At 42.0% G+C, this 20526-nt stretch overlaps 1 protein-coding gene across 1 annotated transcript in view; it reads right to left on the bottom strand.

Annotated features, from left to right (window-relative positions):
* MTHFD2L (methylenetetrahydrofolate dehydrogenase (NADP+ dependent) 2 like) overlaps positions 1-20526 on the bottom strand; it is a 1043973-nt gene that overhangs the window by 489080 nt on the left and 534367 nt on the right. The window contains exon 4 of the mRNA XM_044061163.1: positions 5225-5377. Coding sequence (XP_043917098.1) covers positions 5225-5377 — 153 coding nt within the window. The remainder of the gene's footprint in view (positions 1-5224; positions 5378-20526) is intronic.

The raw sequence follows: 20526 nt of genomic DNA, 5'->3' as shown, positions 1-20526 counted from the left end.
CTTTTTAATAGGTGCTGAATCTCTTGCATCCACTTGAACTACCAACAACTTAAGGAGATGGAATCTTGGTTTAACATCTCATCCAAAGTATAACATGCTCAGGAGTGCAGCACCTCCTTAAACTGCACTGCAATGCAAGCAATTGATCTACCACATGTAAGAAGAGAACTCACAGCCTTCTGCATAAAAGTCGACTGTGCTACCAGTTGCACCACTGACAATAATGCTTAGACATACATACACACATACATACATGCATGCATACATACATACAAATATTTCAAGCATGGGCATTAATGCCCTTCTAGCTTGCCAATATACCAAAACACTTGTTCCCATAATAAATGTCCAGGCTGTTCTTAAAAATATCTAAACTAGTACTTGTTTTAATGTAATTTGGTAATCAGTTCCATCCATCGTCTACTCTGTTAGAGAACCAATTAGTACACTTCTCATTCCTATAGAATCTTCTACATAGTTTGTCTGATGATTCTCTAGTACTTTTTGATAATCTCAGACATTCCCAGAGGCAGTTGTCTCCCTATATACGTGAATAAGATCTACTCTTAGATATCTGTAAGAGACACTGTACAAGTTCAGATATTTTAGTGCACGCAAATCCAAAAAACAGTCTCCGCAAGAGAAATAAATGGTTTTCCATACAGTGCTGTGAAATACAACACTAAAACAATAATAGTTAAATATACGATAAAGAAATGCTGAACCAACTCAAGGCAGGACAAGTACCTCAAAAATCAGTCCATAAAAATCCAAGAAAAAGCAAGAAAACATTTATTATGTGAGTGCTTTCACAGTTCTTGAAAACTGCTTCATCAGACAATATCCTGCTAATACAATACCTTTTTTAAAAGACAATTCGACCAATATTAACTCTAATACAATTATTCAGTTTATAAATGACATCACTAAATCTCCTTCTAAAAGTAAAACTACATCAAAAACATATATAGCAATAGCAACAGTAGTAAAGAAAATGTATATAAAAATGTGATAATATATATCAAAAACATATCACATCATCTAAAATCACATAAACCTATCCTACTGCACATCAAAATAAACATTAAAAATTATGTATAAATATATATATATATATATATATATATATAAAACAGGCATTACTAGCTCAAAAATATGTATGACATATTTCCATGGGCTTATGTCAATTAGGGAAGGGCCTATTCTTAAGTACCTGCTTAATGCAAATCTTGTCATTAAGTCCTTTGCCCTTATTAGCCCTCATCCTAATAATCAAATTAAGCTCACAGGTTTCTGCTTTATTTCTTAAGTCACCCCCTCATTTGTCTTCAAGAATAATCTCTATAACCATAAACTTGAATTCATGTGTGTTGCCATTAGTTATGATGTGTTTTGCCAAAGCATTTGCAGCTATAGAATTGTTGATACTATACAAATGTTCCCTGATATGGTCACGTAGCCTCCTGTCTGTCTTGCCAAATGGCTAAGTATACTAAGTGACATGTATTGCAATTGGCATTGCTGAACTAACTCTCCATTTTTGTCTCCTGAATACATAGATGTCCAGCCTTCTCTGTACCATTGTGTCATCCACTCCCAAGTTCCATCCTGTCAGTGAACCTACATTAAATGTAATAATTCTCAGTTCATATTTGGCAAGTTAATTGGTTTTATATCCAGCTTTCTCTCAACATGGCTACCCTAGGTAACCCAGGATGAGCAACTGGACATTGGCCCATCAGTAGTTTATTGACCGAGGGCTGCTGGGCTTAATGGTGGGCACACACTGGCCAGTAGGGGAACATACACCTCTCTGCAATTAGCATGGGTCTCTACTGTAGATCGGAGTAGGCCAGGTCCTCAATCAACTAGTCACCAACAAGTACCCATGTCCCTTTGGTGACATTAGTCCACATGACTGAATCACCTAGAGCCATATTTATGAAATAGCACATGTAGTATTATCTGTCTTTTTCTGCCTACACTCTCTAACTATTACAGAACACTGAATACATTATGCTTCTTCTACCCTTAACCCCCCATAAGCACTCAATCTAAAAACAGTTAATAGTGCAGCTATAAGTCTAACACAACTGACCTAGTATCTACCAATAAAATAAACAAGTAGATTTAAACAAGCCAGATGTAGCCAACATTACTGGCTTTAATTTAAATACCACAATAAACTTATATGCAATTTACTTCTAAAATATGGAGACATTCACCTTAACCCAGGACCTTCCATAGATAATAACTGTTTTAAGCAATCCAAGTACACTTTAATGTGAACACAAGTCTGGATTAAAACTATGACATATAAATGCCTGTAATATATGGCAAACAATAACAAACCTGCCTAGCTAGATATCTTTCTAAACCCATGTCATAAATACAATAACAGAAACTTGACTAAAATGTCTCACAAAGGCGATGATGTACCCCTTCCTGTCTACCACATTGTCCCTAATGATCATACTTCAATCAAAAGAACTGCTGGTTAGGCCATTTTATTTCCAAAGGCATTTGACCTGGCTGTGCATCCATGCAAACACCAAACATCAGTAAGACTAACATCCTAGTAACTATACTTAAAATAAACTCAATACAGTTATTGTTTCAACAGCTATATTTGTAGTTAGCCAAGATAATATGTCCTCAGGGACTAATCTGTCTGCAGTACAAGGTATATAGAGTATTGCAATACATAATGATTTTTTGAGGTAAAAAAGTGCTGCTGTGGCTGTTTTAAAGGATATTCTTGATGACTAGATGAGAAGACAAATTTATAGTAGTTTTATCATGTATTGTCTTGCTTGATTTGAGAGGTGAGTACTATTAAGTGCTTGAAAAGGGTGGCAAGAATAAATATAGTTGCAAGTATAGAAAACTTCTGGAAGAACCTCATGTTGATCAGGAACAAACACAGGAATGGTTAAGGAGAGGTGAATTCAAATCAAGAGATGAAAGGTTAATATTGGCAGCCCAAGACAGTGGGCTACGTACACGCTGGTTTAAAAAGTCTTTTGAACATGTGGGAGAAACAGACAAATGTAGTTTTTTTTTTTTTAAACTAAATTGGAAATAGTCACACACCACATTTCTGGCTGTGACATACTAATGGCAGAAGGACTGTACATTGAAAGGCATAATAATGTGGCAAGACTGTAGCACTGGGGATTGTGCAAACATTATGGTACTGAACTGGCTGAAAAGCACTGGAAACATAAGCCACAAAGCATCATAGAAAATGATGAAGTTTATATCACATGGGATCTCCCATTACCAACAGTTCAAAAGACAGATGCTAGAAAACCAGATATAGTGATCCAAGAAAAGAAGACAAAAGTAGCATTGATCATTGAAATTGCCACACCTAGTGACTACACTGTCTTATGTACAGAGAGACACAAATTCATAAAATATCAGGATCTGCAGGCAGAAATGAGAGCAATGTGGAAGAAATGTACCTAGACAGTTCCAATAGTAGTTAGAGCAATGGGTCTTATAAAAAAGAATTTACAATGGTATTTAGATATGTTACCAATCCATGTAACACCTTACAAATTACAGAAGGAGTCATTACTGGGCACATTGCGAGTTCTGCGAAGAGCACTTCTGTCTGACATCAAATATTGAAACAATACTCATTTCATGAACTTTAATTGTACTTTGACTTAGGAATGGGGTCCATTCCTGTCATGGTACTAGAAACCCAAAACATGTGGAGAAATTAAAAAATATTAACACAAGCGTTGTTCTTACTTATACAAATGATGTTAACCTAATATGTGAAGTGATTAAGCGCAATTGGAAGATTTTAACTAGTGATCACTTTATAAGACAAATAGTTGGAGACACACCATCCTTTTCTTTTAAAACAACTAAGAATATTAAAGTTACTCTGTCACCAACAATCCAGGAGTCAACCATTATCGGGCAGGGTTTGCACTTACCTCTGTAGGACATGTACATGTTGTAAATTTATATCTAAAAACTAGACTTTTGTACATCCTAGAACTAGGAATTCCTATTTTTTAAATACATATGCTGACAGTAAGAGTAGCAGTTGTTTATGTTGCTTGCTGCCATCAATGTGATTCATTTTATGTCGGCAAAGCAAATCGTCAGCTTAATGAACGTATATCCAAACATGTTAGTGATATGAAATTACAAGATATTAAGTGTCCCTTAGCTAAACATCGAATGTTAAAAAAAAGTACTACAAGAAATTGAGGTGGTGATGTAATCTTGCTTATAGAATTAGCTGAACTCAGGTGGATCGGTGACTTGCAAGCTGAAACTCCCCCTGACTTAAACACTAATCTTTCATTGAAACCCACCCTAAAATGGTGCCATCTGAAATCTTATTGCTGATTGTTTAACACTATATATGTAATTTATTTGATTCAATTGTAACTTAAAATGTGAAGAAGGACTAAGTGCTTGTCCAAAAGTGCTAATCTTTGTTCTATTTGTCTATTAAATTTCTATGTTTTATGCTTTTAGCCATGTTGGTATTACTGCTTATTTTACTATATATTTATTTGTCTCATGTGGCGTTTACCTTTAGTAGTTTTACCATGTTGTTCGTTTGCTTTATATATATATATATATATATATATATATATATATATATATATATGTGTGTGTGTGTGTGTGTGTGTGTGTGTGTGTGTGTGTGTGTGTGTGTGTGTGTGTGTGTGTGTGTGTGTGTGTGTGTGTGTGTGTGTGTGTGTGTGTATACCAAGACATGTTTACATAAACTGGAAAGAAGACTGAGAATATTTAGAAGGTAAACACATGTTCCTTAAAGCATGGAATACAAGGACAGATTAAGGGCTCTGAAACTATATTCACTGGCATACTGACTAATGAGGAGAGATATTATTTTAAAGTTCAGATATGTGAATGGTGAAAATTTAGATTAGTTTATGCTGTGGAATTTAATGATCACAGTGATCCTAATAGAAAGGGAAATATTTTGGTCAAGTTTCCTAGTACTTTTTGTATGGCGGGTTAAAATCTAAAAACATTGCATCTTTTTCTGGTGGCTTTTAAGAATGAATTGGACAGTTGGTTAGGTAAGTGTGCCTACAAGACAGTTTTTTAGTGAAAAACTCCCTAGTAGCCTAATTTAAGGCTTTGAGTTGTCATTAATACAACATTGACTATTGAACATCTAATAGAATCAGAAAAGTAATCTAAAGTATCTTATAAAATGTACCTGTTCGTTGAATTATTTCCCATACTGCAGCTGCAGTTGCAGGGACCATTGCCTGTTGGTCAAGACATAGTCTTCCAATATTAGTTACATGAAATCCATCTACATCCTTATCTGGTGTCACTGCATTGCAAACAGTTCGCTCGTTAATATGACCTGTAAAATTATAAATCAGATTGTGAGTGTAATTGCACACAACATGATAACTTATATTTTTAATATACAATACAGTGGAATACATGGGTTCTGTACTGAATTAAGCAGAGCAATAATTCACAGTTCTGTCAGAATTTCATATTGTTTGGCTTAGCTTCCTACATGCAGGAAATGTCTCCCTTCTTCCCCACCTACAAATCACTATCACTCTGAAAGGGCAGATTAAGATCTCATTCCTGTTGTTAAGAGTGCTATGCTTTTTGATATTTAGTGTCTCATAGGTACTTCTGGTCACCTCTGGATCATCTCATTTGCGGTGCTATTTACAGCTGAAGTGCAGTGCAATGCAAGTATGTCATGTCAACCAGTTAAGACCTAGTAGTTAGAATTCCAGTTTCTACTGAGATCAACAAGGAGAAATGAGCATGCCCTTATCAAGTTCCAAGGAAAAGAAGAAAGTATGGTCTCTAGTCAGTATTTAGTTCTCTACCTATTTTATAAAACTTACTTCCAAGCCAGAGAGCAGGAACATATGGAATTTTCTGTCCATTATCAAGCAAAACAAACATTTTAAAAGCAGTCATTTGGTCAAAAATTTATATATCATGGCCAGCCCATGAAATGTCAGAAACACAGAGAGTGAGAGTTTGAAAGACACACACATGCACATAAATGAAAAAAAGAAAAGAAACATGCAAAAGATAACCACAGCAAAATCTGACATTTCTACTATTTTTCAGCCTCCTTCTTGTCCACCTTTGCCCTTACCTCCTTGTCATTGTCTGGTATTGTTTGCAAAGGGTCAGAGTACAAATAAGATAGTTGTCTGTAAGTCCTCCTTTTTTGCCTCTTTATTCTTCTTCTTCTTAGTCCTTGCATCCTCAGCAAACATTCAGCCATGTCTGGACATGGCTCTCATCCTTAATTCTCCAACTTCTACCTATTTGGAGTGTTCATATCACACATATATCTCCCCACTCATACCTTTGATTTATTTGTTTACTTATTTACTTATCTAATTGTGTTGTTTACCGGGAAAGCCACTGGGCCATAGAAAATCCATTTACACTGGAGGCCCGGAGAGCAAAGCACCATAATACAAACTCTTAACAGTTTGAAGCTCAATAATACAAAATTTTAACAGTATAAATTTCAAGAAAGTATGCAAAATACATAGCAAAAAAGAATAGTATAAACTGTACACACAAGAGAATAAAAACTGCAAAATACTATATTTTAACAGTTTAAATGCAAGATTTGAGCTGCCTGATTAAATGTATACAAGTATTCAAAAAAGGAATAGTGTAAACTGCACAGACAAGAAAAAAGTAGAGAACTGTACAAAATACATAGTAAAAATTAGTAATGGTATAATTTGTAAAGTTTAAATTAAGGATTTACTTTAGTAATATCTCTTTGATTTCTTGTTGGATTAGTGTTATATCACCATGTGAAATAGGGTAGTTAAGAAGTGGTATAGCATGTGAGAGCTAAGGGGATTTAGTTCAGGTGCATATCCAGATTGAAGGTGATAGTGTAGGCAGATTTTAAAAGAGGTTGGGTTTTTAGTTGTTCTAATTAGCAGTGGCAGAGCATTCCAGTTTTTGGCCAGTGAGCAAGAGTAAAGAAGCTGGCCGGGTGGGAGATTGGGTTTGTGAACCTGAAGGAGTTTTTGATCCCCTGATCTGAGGGGCCTTTTTGAGTGGTAGTAGCTAAATATAGAACTCAAGGCAGGGCAATCAAGAGGTTTAAAGAATAATTTGCTAGCTGTGATTAGTTGCAGATAGGAGAGATAGGTAGTTTGAGCTATTTCAGTGACTAAAGCTATTACATGATAGAACAAAATCCATAAAAGGGAAGTCACCCCTGATCATTATTAGTAAAAAAATATGAGCACTCATAAAATCAACTAAAGCCAATTTTGAGAGAAAAATTGCCATGGATTCAAAGGACAATCATAAGGCCTTTTTCAGCTATGTTAGGAGCCTGGGTGGAAACTCCCAGATATGCTCAGAATTAGTCCAAAATGATACAAAAATCACTGAACCCACAGACATTGTCAACATACTGGCAGACAGGTTCAGTGCAAACTTCACCCCCCTCTCCCCCTCTAAAGGAGAGATAACTATCCCAGCGGAGTGTAGCCTCCCAGACATCTCAAATGCGCAGGTGAAAGCTGCTCTCTCTAAAGCTAAAAACACAGCATCAATGAGAATGGATGGTGTCCCCGGCTGTGTGCTACACGAGCTAAATGAGGAATTAAACCCGCACATAAGGCAGCTGTTTAATCTCAGCCTTACCACAGGATACGTGCCCAAGGAGTGGTGTATGGCAACTGTGGTCCCACTCCACAAAGGCGGTGCCTCTACGGACCCTGGTAATTACCGCCCGATAAGCTTAACAAGTCTAGTCTGCAAAGATATGGAGAGGATCATAATGGAGCTCATAAACAAAGATATAGGGGACTTGCAGACATTGGACCCGACCCAGTTTGGCTTCGTCAAGGGAAGATCATGCCTTTTGAACTTGGTTGACTTCTTCGAAACAGTCACCAAGGCCATTGATGAGGGAAAGGCAGTCCATACAGCCTATGTTGACCTTGCAAAGGCTTTCGACACAATACCCCACTCGGGTATTGTAGAAAAACTTACCAGCTTAAATGTAAACCCATATGTCACAAGATGGGTTGCAAACTGGCTTAAGGACAGAACCCACAGGGTTAGAGTTGCTGGCGCTATGTCAGACTCCAAGCTGGTCACAAGTGGTGTCCCACAGGGCTCGGTGCTTGGCCCCCTATTGTTCGGCATATACTTCTCAGAAGTACAGGCCAACATGGGAGGACTTTGGCTGACAAAGTTTGCAGATGACTGCAAACTGGGCGCCATAGTGGAAAGTGCATCGGACACGGATATCCTTCAGAAAGGTCTCACGGAAACAGATAGCTGGTGCCAGAGCCATGGCCTGAAGTTAAACGCCAGAAAATGTATAGTCATACCCTTCGGGAAAAACAAGGTAACCCCAAGCTACCATATAGGTGGCAATCCACTAAGCACAGAAGAGGTTATCAGGGACCTGGGGACCCAGGTTGACAGTGGCCTTTCTTTTGACACTCACGTTGCTAAAGTGGTTAGAAAGACCTTCTACATTGCCCACCTGATCATGAAGGGATTCACATCCAGATCTAGTGAGGTCATTGTTCCCCTGTACTCTTCACTTATCAGACCAATGATCGAGTACAATGCCCCATTCGGGATGTATCTCACCCGACATCTGCAGCAATTGGAGAGACCCCAAAAGTTCCTCACCAAAAGGATAAAGGGACTCCAAAATCTGTCATATGCTGCCAGATTGAAGAAACTCCAGCTCTATTCAGTCGCATACCGTCTGCTCAGAGGTGACATGTGCCTGACATACAAGGCCATGTCCAACCCAGAATTAATGAACATGCTCCACCTCAAAAAATCCAAATCCACCAAAACCACTAGAGCAAGCGACTTAAACCTTAGCACTGATATAAATAGGACGTACTGGAGGGATAGATTTATCACTCAGAGACTCTCTATGCTGTGGAATAAAATCCCGGTCCATGTGAAGCAGAGCACCTCGCTGACTCTGTTCAAGAGAAATCTTGACCTGTGGATGGGAGATCATAGGTTTACCCCGGGAATCATCTCTGTGTCACTGCTGGACAGAGGCACAACAAACTAATGTGCACAGTATTTTTTCATATAAGGGGTGGCGTAAGCCACAAAAATTTGGGCTAGGCTTATAAATGCCTTAGGGCAGATAGCCTAGTATAAACCTATGAACCTATGAACCTATATATATATATAGGAATATATATATATATATATATATATATATATATATATATATATATATATATATATACATACAGATATATACATATATACATATATAAATACATATATATATATAGATATGCAGATATATAGATATATATATATATATATATATATATATATATATATATATGTGTATATATAGAGTGATATATAAATAGATATGTATATAAATATTCATATATATATATATATATATATATATATATATATATATATATATATATAGTGAGAGAGGGAGACACAGGGTCAGACGTATTGCAACAGGTGCCTGGTGACCAAGGCATGGACTGAACACCAGTGTTGATACTGCAGTGCCATACCTCATTCCAAAACACTTTACCCACTAACTACCAGATAGGTGGTTGCCTGACTAACGCTGAAGGTGTCAGAAGGGAACATGTGACACAGGTGGACAGTAGCCTCCCCTTTGATATTCACAGTGCCACACTAGTCTTGTAATCTGTCTACATGGTACGTGTAATCACAAGCGATGTGTCATGTATGGAAATATAGGTCAGTGTTCTCCTGTACTCATCACAATGCCCCATGTGGTATGTACCTCACATGACAACTACAGCAAGTGGAAAGGCCACAGACATACCTCACAAAGGGTAATACTGCCCTGAAACACATACCCTATGCAGACTGACTCACATAACCACAGCAACAGTGCGTTGTATACCGGCCACCCAGAGGTTACCTCTGCCAAACATGCAGAGGTATGCCACATCCATAGCAGTCAGACAACCACCATGTCAACACCTCACAATCCCACTGGGCTACACGGCCTAGGTCCCTAGTCCCCTCAACCTCACTAAACAGCGCATGCTGGAGAGATAGGCTCCTATTGGCAAATAAACCACCCAGCATGAACAAACAAGGCTCCTCAGTAGCAGATGTCAGACATACCCCTGATGATTGTCTGGGGGATAGGTAACACCCCCTGTGAATCACCTCTGTGTATCCGGCTGACAGGAGGAAGTGAAATTTAATTACATGTGTGTCACAGGCCAGGGTAGCATATGGCTAGGCTGCTGTAGGCCCCAGGGACAATAGCGTAATACCTACTTATGACACAATGCACATAGACATGTACACAGTGCAATACCTGCTATGTGAGGTGGAATGAGTGTGACAGTGAATGTGTGCAAGGTCTGTGACAGTGTGATATCTATGTGTGAGGTTGTTTCTGTCATGGTCATTTGTGTCCTAATTGTGAGGCCAGAGAAAGATGTGTCAGTTATTGGGATGCAGACATAGTAGGATGGTATATGTTGTGACGTAGTTCCTTGTGTACAACTGTGGTGTCCCATCATAGGCTGAAGCAATACATGTATGCTCAGTAAGTGGTACTGCTGGTGAATACAGCCGACATTTCAACTGTTGTACCACCTGAAGCTGTAGGCCTAAACAGCACAGTATGGTGTATGTTCACATTCCCTAGTAACACTGTCTTGTGTGTTTTCTGCAGTCTGCACAGATTACATTCCTCAGGCATAGGTATCTGTAAGTAGGGGCACACAGTACTGTAAGGTATACAGCAAATGCTCATCTATGTTAGCATACATTTTGTGTTGTATGAATGTCTGATGTGTGTGTAATGATGCCTGTACCATGTCCGCAATCACATGTGTGATGCAGGGTTTGCGTGTGTACCTAGCAACATGTATACTCTGTTACAGCAGTATGCCAGCTATATTAACAACTGTGCACATATGTTAGGTAGGGGTATGGCATCAACGACTAGGGCGGGTTACTGGTTATACTGTAACTGTACTTCACATTCATTGCAATGGATATCATATTTCTGCATGCATTAGCTTGATATGTACCCCCCCTGGCAAGGCTGTGCATTGGATCCCAAACAGTGAGCCGAGTACTGGTGTATACTGGTGTGTCATATGGAGTGTGGCAGGCACTGTCAGCCAGTTGTGGGCTGAGCACTGATATGTGGTATTGAATGTGTGTATCCTCTGACAGATGAACAGATGCCATATATGGCAGTTAACTGATATCTGTACTGTATAATGTTAAGTGTGCCACATGACTTGCTCACACATATCATTTACTTGTCTTCCAGGCTTATGGCTCATCACAGGAACCCCTTCTACACAGCTGCAGAGGAACAGGAAATCCACCACAGCCTGGTTCAGCACTATACCCTACTGTTTTCAAGGGCCAGCCAGCACCAGCAGGAACGTACTGCACTGTGGCAAGAACTTGTTCGTCGAGTAAATGACATAGGCATGCATAACTGGACATATGAGCAGGTACGCCATCACTGCAGTGATTTAATTAGACATGTCCGGCGGCATGCGTCTGATATCCACAGACAACAGCTTGCCACAGGTGGTGGGGTGGCCATACACCCCCCCCTCACCAGAGTGGAGGAACTGCTGCTAAGTGTGGTGGCTCCTGGCCTACAGTAACAACAATATCACACATGTGTTGCATGCAGGCCGAAGCCACCCAGCATAGTGACATGAAGTGTGCAGGTAACATGCCCTAGCTGTAGACTACTGTTACCTGTATTGTTAGATTATGCATGTGTGAGATGTGTACTGTGTTTAGCAATTGTGCTGCCTATTGTGTGCTATACTGATAATTTGAATAGTATCTGTACACCTATGCCTGTTGCTCTACTGTAGTTTAGCACACTCACAGTAGCAATGCCACAGTTGTGGTCACTGACAAACTGTGTCATATTCTTGCAGGTCCCTCTGGTGTGACAGCAGGGCAGACGTTACATGCTGGTGAGTGTGTTAACATTTTAAACTTGGTATTGAACTGTGCATGTCATAGGTGAGGTGTAGGCCATGTACACATAACACACCTATGCATAATGCATGCTGTGCATGATAGCTGTGAGACGTGAAACATCTCAGCAATGTCAGTAGCTACCTCAATCACATGCAATGCACAGAGCATCAGACACAAATGTGGCAACACTGTACTGCACATTGGATAGGCATAGTTGACACACTTGTACACAACATAACATGTTTGTCATACGCAGTACACCTCAACATGCTACACATAGTGTAACCAGACACCCACTGCCAGGTCACACTTCAGTATCCCACATGTCATCCACACACCACACATACCATACCTGAGGAGTAGGGGCCAAGCATGGGGCTGTGCAACACTCCTCAACACATAACACAGTCATGTTAGGCAATGCTCCCTATTGGACACCTCACACACCCATGTGCAACATGGCTGTGTAATTGTGAACTTAGCCACGGCACTGCGGTTCAGGTACAGCATGCTAGGCGGTGGTCTAGCACACTTTAGTGGCCTTGAGTGACCACATGATGCATGATGATGATGGCTAATGGTACTACACCCCATACTGTTACAATGGCCATGTCCAGGATTGGTATCCCATCACGTATACATGCACCACTCATCCCATGTGCGTACATAGCATGCATGTGCTACACCTGTGTCCACAATTATCTGCTACAGACACAGACACTGCAATCAGACATGGAAATCCATGTGACACAAATAACACACGCAGCCATGGTATGTATACCTGTATGTGATGGAGCACAGGACATTGCAGAGCTTATAATACTTGCACAGAAATGTTGTGTCCTTGTACACATTGTGTTCAAGGGTGTAGGCAATCACTGAACATGTACACACATGCACCACAGCCATGTACACTGTCATTAACTATGGCTGTCTACACTCACACTGCATGGACTTTATCCACACTTATTCTGCATGCTGACACATGTGCATGACTGTTTGCCTTGTGATACTGTCACCCATCTTCAACCAGTATTGAGTATGATTTGGATTTCTGTTGTGTGTGTGTATCTGCTGTAGTGAGGAGTGTGCATGTGTTCCTGTGTTCCTGTGTTCCTGTGTGCCTGTGTGCCTGTGTGCCTGTGTGCATGTGCAGACCGTAACGTGTGTTTCCTGTCTTCCTCTCACAGGTGCTGAGGTAGGGCTTGGTGAAAGCAGCAGGCAACCTGAAGCCACTGCCATGGATAGTGGTGATGATGACACATGTATTTTGGCACAGGGAGATTTGACAGGGTCTGTCATTGGTCCACCAATCGGCAGTACACAGCGTTCAACCCCATCTATGCGCACACTCATACTGCCATTACATCCCTCACCACAAATGGCCATAGGGGAGGGACAGCATACAGTTGGCATTAACCAGGAGAGTGTGGTACCCATGGCACGTGCATCCCCTCACAGCAGCCGTAGCCGTAGACCCGGAATGGTACCACATAGGCGGAGGTCCAGGGGTTCTCGGGGGAGCACCACTGGATGTATTGCCCCTGGCAGGCGTGCCCTCACAGGTCTTATGATGACCACTATGTTCCGGGCTGTAATGCAGGCTCAGGCACGTATGGAACGGTACACCAGGCAGGGACTTCGGGCGCAGAGGGCACATAACACTGCTATCAATGACAGCATCCATGACCTTGCCGGTGCCATCCGGACATACACCGAGGTCATTGATAGATGTTGGGGGGAGACAATAGAGGCCCTCCACAACATGTCTTTCCCAAGCCAGGACTGTGCGGGAAGGTTGCGACGTTGACACAGACGCATGCCAGCAACAGCAACAGCTAGCAGTGGTCATGGACGGCCCACAGCTCACAGCAACTCCCATAGTGGCAGTACCAGCCCCAGCAATGCTGGAGCTGGCCTGTCCATTGTCCGTCCCATTAGACCATGTGCACTTGGCTCTGGCCAGTCCCAGCAGGGACATGGGTCCAGTTGTCATACCTCTGCCTCGGAAGACAGTACCCAGTCAGGGTTGGTACCCGATACCATCCGTAGCACCCCTGCCAGGCACGGGTACTGTGTCCGTGGTCGGAGACAGTGATCTGTACAGCCAAGCAGTTACAGTCTGTGGCTGTCCCACAAACCACAGTATATGGCAGCCACATGGTGGAGCTGTGTGTATGCAGACACACACACATTAAGCAAACAACTAGAGCTCACACATACACATACACATTACATCAACATTGGCCCATGCTGTACTGTTGTCCCACACACACACACACACACACACACACACACACACACACACACACACACACACACACACACACACACACACACACACACACACACACACACACAGACATGTCGATTGGATGGGTCAATGTCAGGCTCTGGCAAACAACAAAATGCCCTGTGCATATGATGATACCTGTGCCGCCTCCTGTCATCTGCATTATCAATGGAAGGACAGGCTAACATGGTGCTGATGCACAGGGTGACACTATAGCAGTGTAGCAATAATAGCGAGTTGTCAAAAAGAAAGTCTAACTACATCCTTGTAGGTATATCTGAGCAGACATTATGCATCAAAGCTCTAATTGTCAATGTAGCATTGTTTACACCACTGTTAGGTCTGAGTATGTATTATCCACTCATGTGCCACTTGGCTGATGTGTGATGTGTTGCCAGCATGTGTTAGCGAGTGGATAGTACGTGTGTGATGTGTGTAGTACAGATTAGCAAGTGTACATCTGTGAACATGGTGGGTGCGCACTGTCTGGATGTACGTGTATAGTGGACACATGGGACGTGTGGCATACCCTGTCATACACATTATTAACATCCCATTGCATCTTTCAATGGCCAGCATGCATTCTGCTACAGTTATGTACTAACATGGGTAGACGTGTGTATGACATGGGTTGACACTATGCTGCGGGTGATACCATTAATATCAGTCAATGATTTGCAGTCTGGTAGTATACTCAACCTCAACAGCATGACTATAAGCAATCATTGGATGATGTCCTGATAAATGACACACAGTAGTAGGGAACCCAGTATCAATTGGATCCTTCCGGTACTACACTATAACACTAACCAGTGGTGACGACCGCCACCCATTACTGTGACCACACCTGTGTGTCATATAGTTCCCTTAGGTACATGCAGACACACTAGTGATGTGTCCATCCAAATCTGGGAATGCATGGAATGGCCTACAATGCATTCCCTGGATAGGACGCATATCCTACACAAGGGTATCATACAGACAGATACCTGTTGTATGATACATGCTGTATAGCAGTAAGTCGACTATGGCATAGTCATCCTCATGTACTATGCATGCTATCCCATCAGTACCACACCGGTGGTAGCCCTCAATATGTATGTCGGGTACCATTGTGTACATACAGACCCATGTTATGTCATGTGTCCCTTGGTATCCATATATCCATAGGTATTGTGTTGTCCCAAGGTGTATCACAGACATTAGAGGCCTGAATGCATATCCACAAGGTAATCGTACACCTATAAAGACTGTCCATTCTTGGCAGGCTTTGCTGTGTATGACCATGTCTGACATATACCCCAGGCATATACCCTCACTCACACTACTCTTAAGTAACTGTCATGGGTGTGTGTGCCACAGATGAACTTGGCCACAGAACACGACAGTGGACGGCCATGTCACATACATAGGTTCATAGGTTCATAGGTTTATACTAGGCTATCTGCCCTAAGGCATTTATAAGCCTAGCCCAAATTATTGTGGCTTACACCACCCCTTATATGAAAAAATACTGTGCCCATTAGTTTGTTGTGCCTCTGTCCAGCAGTGACACAGAGATGATTCCTGGGGTAAACCTATGATCTCCCAACCACAGGTCTAGATTTCTCTTGAACAGAGTCAGCGAGGTGCTCTGCCTCACATGGACCGGGATTTTATTCCACAGCATAGGGAGTCTCTGAGTGATAAATCTATCCCTCCAGCACGTCCTATTTATATCCGTGCTAAGGTTTAAGTCGCTTGCTCTAGTGGTTTTGGTGGATTTGGATTTTTTGAGGTGGAGCATGTCCATTAATTCCGGGTTGGACATGGCCTTGTATGTCAGGCACATGTCACCTCTGAGCAGACGGTATGCGACTGAATAGAGCTGGAGTTTCTTCAATCTGGCAGCATATGACAGATTTTGGAGTCCCTTTATCCTTTTGGTGAGGAACTTTGGGGTCTCTCCAATTGCTGCAGATGTCGGGTGAGATACATCCCGAATGGGGCATTGTACTCGATCATTGGTCTGATAAGTGAAGAGTACAGGGAACAATGACCTCACTAGATCTGGATGTGAATCCTTCATGATCAGGTGGGCAATGTAGAAGGTCTTTCTAACCACTTTAGCAATGTGAGTGTCAAAAGAAAGGCCACTGTCAACCTGGGTCCCCAGGTCCCTGATAACCTCTTCTGTGCTTAGTGGATTGCCACCTATATGGTAGCTTGGGGTTACCTTGTCTTTCCCGAAGGGTATGACTATACATTTTTTGGCGTTTAACTTCAGGCCATGGCTCTGGCACCAGCTATCTGTTTCCGTGAGTCCCTTCTGAAGGATATCCGTGTCCGATGCACTTTCCACTATGGCGCCCAGTTTGCAGTCGTCTGCAAACTTTGTCAGCCAAAGTCCTCCCATGTTGACCTGTACTTCTGAGAAGTAGATGCCAAACAATAGGGGGCCAAGGACCGAGCCCTGTGGGACACCACTTGTGACCGGCTTGAGTCTGACACAGCGCCAGCAACTCTAACCCTGTGGGTTCTGTCCTTAAGCCAGTTTGCAACCCATCTTGTGACATATGGGTTTACATTTAAGCTGGTAAGTTTTTCTACAATACCGAGTGGGGTATTGTGTCGAAAGCCTTTGCAAGGTCAAGGTAGGCTGTATGGACTGCCTTTCCTCATCAATGGCCTTGGTGACTGTTTCAAGAAGTCAACCAAGTTCAAAAGGCATGATCTTCCCTTGACAAAGCCAAACTGGGTCGGGTCCAATGTCTGCAAGTCCCTATATCTTTGTTTATGAGCTCCATTATGATCCTCTCCATAGCTTTGCAGACTAGACTTGTTAAGCTTATGGGGCGGTAATTACCAGGGTCCGTGAGGCACCGCCTTTGTGGAGTGGGACCACAGTTGCCGCGCCACCCTTGGGCACGTATCCTGTGGTAAGGCTGAGATTAAACAGCTGCCTTATGTGCGGGTTTAATTCCTCATTTAGCTCGTGTAGCACACAGCCAGGGACACCATCCGGTCCCATTGATGCTGTGTTTTTAGCTTTAGAGAGCGAAGCTTTCACCTGCACATTTGAGATGTCCGGGAGGCTACACTGCTGGGATAGTTATCTCTCCTTTAGGGGAGAGGGGTGAAGTTTGCACTGAACCTGTCTGCCAGTATGTTGGCAATGTCTGTGGGTTCAGTGATTTTTGTATCATTTTGGACTAATTCTGAGCATATCTGGGAGTTTCCACCCAGGTTCCTAACATAGCTGAAAAGGCCTTATGATTGTCCTTTGAATCCATGGCAATTTTTCTCTCAAAATTGGCCTTAGTTGATTTTATGAGTGCTCGTATTTTTACTAATAATGATCAGGGTGACTTCCTTTTATGGATTTTGTTCTATCATGTAATAGCTTTCTCCTCTTATTGTAAAGTTTGTTAATGGCTGGGGTCCACCAGACTGGACGTTTGCCCTTTGTGGAAAGAGTCTTGGTTTTATTTGGGATTGCCTGATCCATGCAGTCCTGGAGGTGTTCATAGAAGGCATTTGTAAGGGCTTCCGCAGCTTGGGTTGTGGTTTCCTCTGGCTCAGGGGCCTTGAAGGATACCACACCAGTCTTGAGTAGTGTGAAGTTTGCTTTAGAGAAGTTCTTCACTATGGTCTTTTGCTTGGGGTGGGGCGGGATGTGGATTTCCAGTGAGATTAGTTTATGATCAGATCTCACCAATGAGGGATATACTTCCGGTGTGGAGCATTTTGTCCCCATGTTTGTGACAATGAGATCTAGTATATTTTCTCCTCTCATGGGAACAGTGACTAGCTGTTCCATGGCATTTGAATTTATGAACTCCAGGAACCGTTGGGCTAGAAAGTTAGGGCTTGAGTAATGTTCCCAGTCTATATTCGGGTAGTTGAAGTCACCCAATATGATGGTGTTTGGAGATACATTTAGATACATACATATGTGACCTATGATCTGAGTAGCAGCGGCACAACCTGTCAATGGAAACAAATGTATTCATGTAGTATGCAGGCTTCACACCTATGTACTGATTGAGGGGACATGTACACATGTATATTTGCCACACAGATACCTGTTGTCTGCAATGCACTTACTGTTGCCATCATACTATGTCATACCATAGTAAAATCTACACTGTGTTGACCAACAGTGACACACACACAGTCAGCATTTCCAGGATTCAAACGCCTACCTAACTATGTTATGATACTAGGGAGAGACACATTAACACGGCATGCTATTTGTTTTACTGGCTGGTTTCCCTTCTCCTGCTGTATTTGTAGGATAGTGACATCATCAGACTTTCCAAAGAGGAATGTACCTCTTTCAGTGTGTTTTCAGAGTCTCCAAAAAGGGCACTCCTTTCAAAGACAATTGCACACACTCACTGTTTGCAGGATTCAAACCCCTACTTAACTATGTTATGATAGTACAGAGAGATGCACTAACACAGCGCACTATTTGCTTTACTGGCTGTCTTCCCTTCTCCTGCAGTATTTGTAGGATGGTGACATCATCAGACTTTCCAAAGAGTAATGTACCTCTTTTAGTGTGTTTTCACAGTCTCCAAAAAGGACACTCCTTTCAAAGGCAATTGCACACATACACACAACCCCCCCACACACACACACACTGTTTGTAGGATTCAAACCCCTACTTAATTATGCTATGATACTAGAAAGTGACACATTAACATGGTGTGCTATTTGCTTTACTGGCTGGTTTCCCTTCTCCTGCTGTATTTGTAGGATGGTGACATCATCAAACTTTCCAAAGAGGAATGTACCTCTTTTAGTGTGTTTTCACAGTCTCCAAAAAGGGCACTCCTTTCAAAGACAATTGCACACATACACTCACTGTTTGCAGGATTCAAACCCCTACCTAACTATGTTATGATACTAGAGAGAGATGCACTAACACGGCATGCTATGTGCTTTACTGGCTGGTTTTCCTTCTCCTGCAGTATTTGTAGGATGGTGACATCATCAGACTGGACATGGTGATGTGTGTACACTTTGCTTTATGCCATTCCAGGAATGGTCCATGTGGGTCAGCAGGTGTCAACAGCTTGAACATGACCTCAGTATCCTTACCTTGTGTGATTTATCCATGGACACATTGACATTCCGTCATATGTCAACACATATTTATGCACAGCTTCTTGGTTTTGTGGATACTACATGTGTCTGGGATGTTAATAAAGGGATATTCAAAGTCTATGTGACACATGTGTAGATGTGTTCATTGATGTATGTCCTGAGTGGCTGCCTTGCAAACAGTCTAGCATGTTTGGGAACCATGATCCGCACATGAACATACCACAGTTGGTAGGGTTGTGTGTATGTCAGCTTCCAGTAGCTCTGTTTATGACTGCAACCATGATGGACTCCATGACCTTGCAGATCAGACCTCATAGGTGTACTGGACTTGACTTCCCATGGTGTGTTGTGCACCAACACTTGTGGGGAGTGCCATATGTAGCTGTGACACATTCAACGGTTCCACATCCTGTGTAGCAGGTGTGGCTCAGCTGACTTTTCAGTATATGACACATATTGGGAATCAATGTATTCCACCTGCTGCCTTGCTTTTGGCAGTGGGGGTAGCTGCTCATCCATTCTACATGTGATATCTCCTGGTATGATGTTGTGGACTATTGTTAGTGGGGGATGGGTATGTACATATGGGCCTGTCTGTCATTATGTCGGCATTGACACTCAGGTACAGTTGGCCCTGACTCAGGACATATATGTGTGTACATTGATATTTATGACATAGCTGAAGGAGGTGTCATGATTCAGTATGGACTCCTTCTCAGCTCCTCTTTACAAAACACTAACGAACATGAGCACTAATCCCTGTTATACTCTTTTACATGCTTAACACCCTACTGATCCTTTGTGATCAGGCTACAGAGTATGTCATGATAATATCCTGGCATGTCCAGGGGTCGGTTTTGTGTGTACTCTAGAGTCCAGCTGGTGGATATTGTGATACTGACACAATGTCACATCTGCCTCATATACACAGACAACCCTCTCCTCCTCCTGACAAACCCAGATATATGTGTGAGATGCACCTATATAGACATACAGGGAGCTGAACTCTCTCAACCCATGACTGGCACAGTCTATCAGGTGGTGAAGGTAACCACATACACCACATATCAGTCTCACATATCCTCTAGCAACAGCATTCAAACCACATTAGCACACACTGACATACTCGGATGCTGTAA

The sequence above is a fragment of the Protopterus annectens genome, chromosome 2.part0 (genome assembly GCF_019279795.1).
Source record: "Protopterus annectens isolate FY-2018-M chromosome 2.part0, PAN1.0, whole genome shotgun sequence".
Lineage (NCBI taxonomy): Eukaryota > Metazoa > Chordata > Ceratodontiformes > Protopteridae > Protopterus > Protopterus annectens.
This window is presented reverse-complemented; position numbering and strand designations above follow the sequence as displayed.